General features: G+C 33.1%; 1 protein-coding gene across 3 annotated transcripts; it reads right to left on the reverse strand.

Annotated features, from left to right (window-relative positions):
* Positions 1–2,416: 2,416 nt before the first annotated feature.
* LOC107421400 (disease resistance protein RGA2) lies at positions 2,417–8,200 on the reverse strand. Of its 3 annotated transcripts, XR_007241594.2 has the most exons (3): positions 4,396–8,200; positions 3,361–3,425; positions 2,417–3,136 (listed from the first exon to the last, which is right to left on the reverse strand). XR_007241594.2 is itself a non-coding variant. In XM_016030630.4 (2 exons), exon 1 carries the CDS (start codon positions 7,934–7,936, stop codon positions 4,424–4,426), a length of 3,513 nt encoding a protein of 1,170 aa, XP_015886116.3. In that variant the 5' UTR covers positions 7,937–8,200; the 3' UTR covers positions 2,417–3,136; positions 4,396–4,423. The 3 variants fall into 3 exon arrangements, 2 of the variants coding, with proteins under 2 accessions (XP_015886116.3, XP_048332068.2); XM_016030630.4 differs by lacking the exon at positions 3,361–3,425; XM_048476111.2 differs by having other exon boundaries at positions 2,417–3,425.
* Between the last annotated feature and the right edge of the window lie 621 nt (positions 8,201–8,821).

Raw genomic sequence — 8,821 nt, forward strand, 5'->3', positions numbered from 1 at the left:
AAAAAAAAAAAATAGTGGTTCATCAATATGAGATCGTACAGAGTATTGTACATTATCAAACTCAAAGATATATATTATTGTTTAAGAAAATAGTGATTTTACTATCAGCTTCCTTATGATTTATTAGTCACATATGTGATTTTGTAAGGTTGATTGGTACAGCTCCTTTTTCATAACTAGTCCCGTTAATTTAATCTTTAATAGCATTTAAAAGTATTTTTAAAAAGTGATACATGCATATTGACTTTCAAGTTGAGTAATTTTAGTAAGAATATAATTATACAAAAAATAATTATGCGATGCATAACTTAGTTACCAGATTATAGAATTATAGAATTTTATAATTTTTCACACATAAACTAAATAATAATAAAAATATACTTTTCTTTTCCTTTCTTTGGTAAGTTAGGAAAATAAAATTTTATATCAGTAGTCATTGCTAACTGAGCTTATACAAAAGAATAAATATGATAAGTCTAGAATTACCCATATATATATATATATATATATATATATATAAATGCATATTATAAAACTTTAAAGAAAACTAATTACCAATTCAACAATCACTTCAAGCTTAATGTGTTGAAACTAAATGATTTAAATCAAAGCACATCTTAACTTCTTTTTACTGCTCACAATTTTCCAATGTTTTATATGAGTTTCAACGCATCAAGACTAATAAATAATATAGCTAGCACTTAAAATATTCACTAAGCCTTTATATAAATTCAATTAAATGTTCAGCACTCACAATTTTGTATATTGTAAGCACTAGAAGATACTTTTGTAGGTATTGGATTTGTAGAATGCCTATAAATAGAGAGAGTTTCACTCTTAAATCTTTCATTTTTGAATTGCCCAGCAACCTAAAATTTCAAAAACAATGAAGTTGTTTATACTGACAATATTGTAATGGTATAACATCCTAGTGGAACAGTCGGACATACTATTTTATACAATATTATTAAGAAAAACAAGTTATGAAGAATAATAATTTTAAATTAATCATTTCATTAACGTTTCTATCCCAATAATACTGTAAATTACATTCTGCTTTCAAAAACTAATAACATATAGTTTTATCTTTTGCAAAATATAGTGAATTAATAAAAATATTGTGAATTTATAAAATATATTTTTTAATTAACATTATTTACACTTTGATTTAATGATATGTATAAAAGGCAAATATAACATCTTTTTTTTTTTTTTTTTGGGCAATATCAAATGTAAGTTAAAGTACTGACACACTTGGGTTGGATCCCTAATAAAAAAATTAACTATTTATTAAATACAAGTTTTTTTCTTTTTTTAATTTATAATAATTTTTTCCACTCAAAAATTCCTAGTTGTGGATTTAAATGGCATATAAACTAAACCAATCTTATTAGACAAATAAAAGTTTATTTAAAGCAGGTTTTGAAAATAAAAGTGGTTTTATTTTCTGCTAGTAATGTAGTTTAAAACATATGGTCAAATTATGGCTTTAAAAACACTTGCTATATACCATGAAAGTAAGAGGCCAAAATCAATGTTTAAGCCTTTCCAGCTAAACAGTTTCAAAATAATATACTTTTCCACCAAACAAAAGTTTCAATAACATATTGCTTATATCTCTGTCTCTCATACATGATTATACACGATCACGTTATTTACCAATAAAATAAAATAAAAAAACACGTTTTCCTTTATATCATAACTTATAAATATGGATTAGCAAAAAACAAAAAGAAATACGGCTTATAGAATATCAAAAATATTTTCAATACTCTATATTTTCAATACTCTCCTTCATGTGTAAGTTCAATAGGGAGGGAAGAAAGAAAGCTCACAGGGTTATGATACTATGTTAAATCACAGTCAACAATGTAAATCAAACATATTTACCAACAAATATATCATAAAGCTATATGAGTACAAGTTTGCATGCATAATTTCAAAGTGCTGTTACGCAAAATATACAAATCAATTTTCTTTCTAAATCCAAGTCAAATGCTGTTTGCCTATATTTCTACTTTTTCAATGTGCAGAAGTAGCCAAAACCGACAGAACTAACTTCAATATAATTCATTGCGGTGACGTGATTAGAAAGTGCACGAATGCTTGATGATATGCAATTTAGAATTCACTTTCCTATTTGCATTAAGGTCAAGCAGGGTAAAGAAAATATGGATGAAAAGGAAAAACAATAGTCAAAGCCTATATCACTGGATAATTTCATATGTTCTAAGGCTTGCATTAAGTCCAATTTTCTGTTGGCTTGCTGTAAATATATGATGTTTACAGGACAATAAAACAACAATTGTCTTCCTCCATGTTGGGCTTTGATTGGGAAAGGGGAAAACAAAAATCAGATTTATTCATTTCTCTTTAAACTCAGTTTAACATTAACCATGATAAGCATTAGCATAAGTACAGATTAATAAATTTTGAACCATTTTATTGAAAGAATGAGAAATATCAAGTTTAAACATTAATTCAAACTAAAACCATAGATGTAGAACTTATCTACACAAGAACAACATAGGAAAAAGCAAATTTCAGAAAGACGAGCTTCCTCCAGAGTCATATGTCCCAAAGTGCAGTGCTCCAATGTAATGTGCAATGTGTTTCAATTTTGCCCAGTCTTCACCTATATCCTTCTTGCGCTGTTCCTCCAGATTCGGACATTCTCAAATTGACAGATGCTGGAGGGAACTTAAGCATTGAAAGCTTCCACGCAGAGATGCTAAAGTATGAAAATCTGCTAATGTCAAAGGTCTAAGTGAGGTAGCATATCCTACCCACAAAGGTGAAGCTCGCAGACCAGGACAGCTGCAAATTTCCACATTTTGCAGTGTAGTTACATGTTGTAATCCCTTCGGAAGAGATTTCAGCTTGGAAAATTCATGGTAGACAAACTCTTAGATGTTGCAAATGAAATCATCAGGCAAAGAACCCAGTACTGGACAGCACATTATAGTCAAATGTTCAAGGGAAGACAGGAATTTTAGCCCCAATGAGAAAGATGTGATGTTATTGCTGTTCTCAATCAATGAAGTTCGAAGCCAGCTTAGCCCTTGTATGCATCAGGCAATAAGGTTGTGGCACTCAGTTATTTCTATTAACTCCAACAAAGTGAGGTTTCCAAGTCCTGGACAAAAAAGTTGACGGCATCAAAAAGTTCATGGAGATTGAATGTTCTGAATAAAATTGCAAAATCATGGCATCAAAAAAGATCATCAAAATTTAAATAATGTAGTAGCTGGATAGACAAAACATGAAAGTCATTTTAAAAGCATTCATTTATTTTTTGGTAATTTAAATAATAATTAAAAAATTCTCTGCTATATTTTTTAAAAAATTTTCCATTCAAACCTTTAGTCCGATCTCATAGCCATGAAACATGTTGCAGCACTAAAGTAATCCTGTCCAGTCCATTCCTGCATACCAATGGGACCCTATAAAAGTAACATGGCCATAGGCATCCAGTTTGGATAAAACTGTATATTTCCCTGTCTCTCTTTCTTTCTCATATATATATATATATATATATGATTATATACACAATGTTTTAATTTATGGGAAGCTAGTATTTACCAAATGACAAGGTAAGCAACATGGAAATATTTTATTGGCTTCTATTCGTCATATATTTAAGAGTTCATTTAGTCTTATTTAGGATATATTATTTATTCAGCAAATAATATATTAACATATTATTTTGTCATGTTGTTTTGCAAATGATTATGGTGCACAATTTGGTACTGATAGCACTATTGTTTCCTTTATATCATAACTTATAAATATATCAATTATCTGAAAAAGAAAAAAAAAATCTATATATCATAAACCAATCATTTAAAAGTTTGTATGCATTATCTATAATGCTGTCAGATAAAATATATGAAATCAATTTTCTTTCCAGATCCAAGTCAAACACTGTTTAACTATATTTCCAACTATTCAATGTACAGAAAAAACCCAAATAGAGAAAACTAACTTCAATATACAATTTAATGATATACAATTTAGAATCACTTTTCTATTTTCACTAAGCTCGGGCAGGGTAATGAAAATATGGATGAAAAGCTAAAATAATTGCCAAAGCCTATATTACTGGATTTCATATTTTCCCAGGCATGTACTAAGCATACGGTAGTTAGAGGACCATAGAATAATAATTGTCTTGCTGAAAATATTGGGTTTTGATTGGGAAAGGAGGGGGGGGTGGGAAGGGAAGGGGAAAAAGAAAATCAGAGTTGCCTTTTTCTCTTTGAAGTCAGTTTAACAGCTATGATAAGCAATAGGTTAGTACAGATCAATAAATTTTGAACCATTGTATTGAAAGATTGAGAAACATCAAGTTTAAACATTAATTCAAATGAAAACCATAGATGTAGAATTTCCTACCCCAAGAAAACAGAGGAAATTTTAAATTTCAGCGGGACGAGCTTCCTCCAGACTCATATGTCCCAAAGTGCAGTGGTCCAATGTAAACATGCGCAATGTGTTTCAATTTTGGCCAGTCTTCACCTACATCCTTCTTGCACCGTTCTTCCAGATTCGGACATTCTCGAATTGACAGATGCTGGATGGAACTTAAGCATTGAAAACTTCCAGGCAGAGATGCTAGATTATGACAATCTGATAATGTCAGAGATCTAAGTGAGGTAAGATATCCTACCCACTCGGGCAAAGCTTGCAGACCCGGACAGCTTCGGATTTCCATATTTTGCAATGTAGTGGTATATTGTAATCCATCTGGAAGAGATCCCAGCTGTGGACAATTCATGATACACAAGCTCTTAAGAGTAGAGAGATGTTGCAAATCATCAGGCAAGGAACTCAGTACTGGACAGAACATAATAGTCAAATGCTCCAGTGCTGAAAGGAATTTCAGCCCCGGTAACAGAGATGTAATGTTATTGCAATTCTCAATTGACAAAGATCGAAGAGAGCTCAATCCTTGTATACATTCAGGTAACGAGGTAAGGCTGTGGCACTCAGTTATTTCTAATGAATCCAGCAAAGTCAGGTTCCTAAGTCCTTCTGGCAATGAAAGTAGCTCCCCACACCAACGAACTGTTAAAGTTCTTAAATTGATAAGCTTTCCTAGATAAGGAGAGATGGACTGAAGCTTGGGGCAAGAGCTAATCTTCAGAGACACCAGAAGAGAATTGTTCTGAAGCAAACATTCTAAAAAGATCAATTGCTCTGGAAATTCTTCAATGATTAGGCTTGTAAGCGAAGTTACACTTGTCGTTGACCTTAGTAATGCATCACTACAACTCCTCAACACCAGATCCTTTAGTAAGGGAAAGGACGGCATATTCTTTAATCTCAAACATTTGTTCACTGTGAGTTTGACAAGAGAAGGAAACTGTTCTCTCCCATTGACACTCCACCAATATTCTAAATTGGGAAAATCAATGAGGCTTAATTCTCTAAGAGATGAGAATGGTGTTGTTATGCCTTCCCCATAGAACTCACTGCCAATTGTCTTCACTGCATCCATTCCTTGCAAGTAGAGAACCTTAAGGAAGGGAAGTTTACCTAGTGTAGGGAGATTTTTGCAACTTCTACAGTTCATCAGCACAATTTCAATTAGATTTGGAACTTTAAGATCACCTAGCCAGTCAGGGAAACGTATTCCTCCATACCCTTTTATAGACAACCTTCTCAAATATGCCTGCGGTTGGAGGGACTCAAGAACTTTTTCTGGTGTTACATCATTATTATTGCTGTCCCTGTAAGAACCTTTGCTATGATTTCCCCAAGATAGATCCAAGGACTGAAGGTTTCTTTTGCCAATCAAGTCAGCTGACTTTGCCTCTTCTTCATCCATCACATTTTCCAATTGACTAATACTTAGCTCACCGCCTAGATTTAAATTTCCCAGCTGGTTAAGGCTTGTACCTGTCTCTGTTCCTACAATAAACAATGACAGTGTCCGGAGATATATCATTTTTCCCATCCCATGTGGCATTTTGGTTAACCTTTCACAGCCAGTTATAATTAAATGTCTCAGTTTAGATAGATTTGCTATTTGGCTTGGCAATTCAATGAGGTTATAACAACCAAAAATATTCAATACCTGCAAATTACATAGAGCGCAGATACTTTCAGGTAATTCTCGAATATGAGTGTTAGAAAGGTCAAGGTACCTTAAAAATAAGAATGAGGAAATCGATTCATGCAATTTTTTGATACCACTGCTGCTTAAATCCAAGATCCTTAAGTACCTAAAACTTGAGAACACCCCAGAAGGAATTTCTCCGAGGTTGCCCTTAGGAAGTAACAAGATGAGAGTTCGCAACTTCTTGGCCTCATACAAGGCTTCTGGAATTGTATATAAGTTAAAATTACATACCACGGATGAGTGACGAATACAGGAGAAATCTTTGGTCATATTGCTTTCTTCCAACATCAAGAATTCATTTCCTGAAACAGATCGTGCTAGATCATGAATGAGATCATGCATTTTGCATTCAGTTATATTTCCGCTGTCATTTTTCTGTATATCTTGAAAGAAAAACAGCCACACCAAATCATTGAAATAACCATTGCCAATAAATTCCAGCGATTTTTCTCCTTTTGGTGACTGAAGTAATCCTGCTGCAATCCATAACTGTATCAGTTTCTCCTTCTTGATTACGTAATTTTTAGGAAATATCGAACAAAAAGCAAAGCATCCTTTCAGATGTGATGGCAGATTATTGTAACTCAGCCTTAGGGCAGGCAAAGTTCCATTGTCACTTGTAGACACATCCCATAGATTGCTTTCTTGGACAAACAACCACTCACTTTCATCCCTCTTGAAGCGCATCAGACTTCCTAAGGTCTTTGCTGCTAAAGGTACACCTCCACACTTCTTCACTATTTCTTTACCTATGGGGAACAAGTTTGATGGGTCTCTTTCACTGCGGTCAAATGCTCGTTGCTTGAACAAAGACCAACAATCTTCTTCAGCCAGACCTTCCAAATGATAAATGCAAGTTGTACCCATTATTGATGCAACTTTTTCACTCCGAGTAGTCACAATGATTGCACTTCCTTCAACACTGCTTTTGAACAATGTTCTCAATTTCTCCCATTCACTTTGATCTTCATTCCATACGTCATCTAACACAAGCAAGTATCTCTTTCCGACTAATATTTCCCGCACTTGATACTGCAAGACATCCATTCCAAGGACATCACATTTACTTTTAGTGGCCGACTCTATAATCGAAGTCATGATTTTCACCGCATCAAAATCATCATTGACACAGACCCATATTTTGAGATCAAAATGTTTTGTTAACCTTTCATCATTATAGGCTAACTGGGCAAGAATTGTTTTACCAATACCTCCTAATCCCACAATAGAGATAATTAAAATGTCCAGAAGACTTGTACTACCTCTATAATTTGACACTAATTTCTCTATTATCCTCTCTTTATCTTCATCTCTCCCAAACACTTCAGATTCAATTATGAAAGACCCAGTTTGCCTTCCTCGTCTACTCCTGTAACCTCTATTCCCATCTCTCTCTTTCGGATTGAAATTAGACCGCTCTTCTACCAACAATTCAAAAGTCTGCTTAACTTGGTTCAATTGGTTCAGATTCATCAACAAATCCTTGTAATTTGCAAGTTTTCCGAAAGAGGGGATAAAAGAGCTAACCTGTTCAGCAAATTTATTGGCACTGTTATTGGAAAGCAAATCATCAAGCAAATCATCCATATCAAAGGCTACTTCCTTGAGCTCTTCCAACCAGAGTCTCAAAGCTTTATCAGTAAACTGCTTCTCCTCTGCATCTTCAAGAACAGCTTGAACCACCTCCAATGTCCGCCGAAGCTTCTTGACCTCCTTTTTGAGGCCACAAACATTTGCAACTTCTTCAAGAAAAGGATTGGCTAGTCTGTCAAAAACAACCTGTAGAAGTGGAGATAGAACTACATCTGCCATGTCCACGGCAAAGAAACCCCAAGATTTGTCACCAACAGGAAACAAGCAAAATATGTATATTTATTTTTTTATTTTTTTGGTTTGAAGCAAAATATGCAATTGGCGGCTTTTGGACATGAATATGAGTAAAACGTTACCCAGTATGCGGGTTTGACTTCAACGACCAAAGTTCTTTTTATTTTTATTATTATTATTATTATTTTTGGTAAAAACGACGAAAGTTCTTCTACACTGCCAGATGGGAGAAACCGGTACACTGGCTGTTCATTGCTTATTTTGCTGATGTTGATGATGAGAGTATGCGGGGTTGACTTCAACTGCTAAAGTTCTTTTTAATTCTTAATTTTTAATTTTTAATTTTTAATTTTTTTTTTTTGGGGGTAAAAACGTCGAAAGTTCTTCTACACTGCAAGCTACGAGAAAAGTATTCCCTTCGACCGGTAAACAGCACGTCACATTGCTTGTTGGTACTGCAAACCAATAATAGTTATGCCAATTTGTAAGATTTTTCCATCTCACTATTTTTTTATGTAATTAGATTTATAATTTTTAATTATATAAACCAACTCGGAAAACCAAACAGCTGTATAATTTTTCAAAAATATGAAATTAATTATAATTAAGATAAAATTGAAAAAGTTTAAATGAAATTTTTTTTTTTATGTATTTGAAATTTCTATTTTTATTTCTATTTGCATCTTTATATGAATAAGATTTTGAATAATAAAAAACAAAATTACGAAGAAACAACAATAAAAGACCTCCTCCATAAAAATACAGCTTTACTTAGGTTGGAAAGGAGATTAAAACAAACAATACAACTTTCACTGATCATTATCCTTTAAACTTCATTTTACAAATCTCATTAGCTACAAAAAGATTAAC

Source organism: Ziziphus jujuba, chromosome 5 (genome assembly GCF_031755915.1).
Source record: "Ziziphus jujuba cultivar Dongzao chromosome 5, ASM3175591v1".
NCBI classification, from domain to species: Eukaryota; Viridiplantae; Streptophyta; class Magnoliopsida; order Rosales; family Rhamnaceae; genus Ziziphus; species Ziziphus jujuba.

Bases quoted from the DNA above. Each gene is read 5' to 3' on its own strand.
- LOC107421400 (XM_016030630.4), bottom strand. From the start codon at position 7,936: ATGGCAGATGTAGTTCTATCTCCACTTCTACAGGTTGTTTTTGACAGA.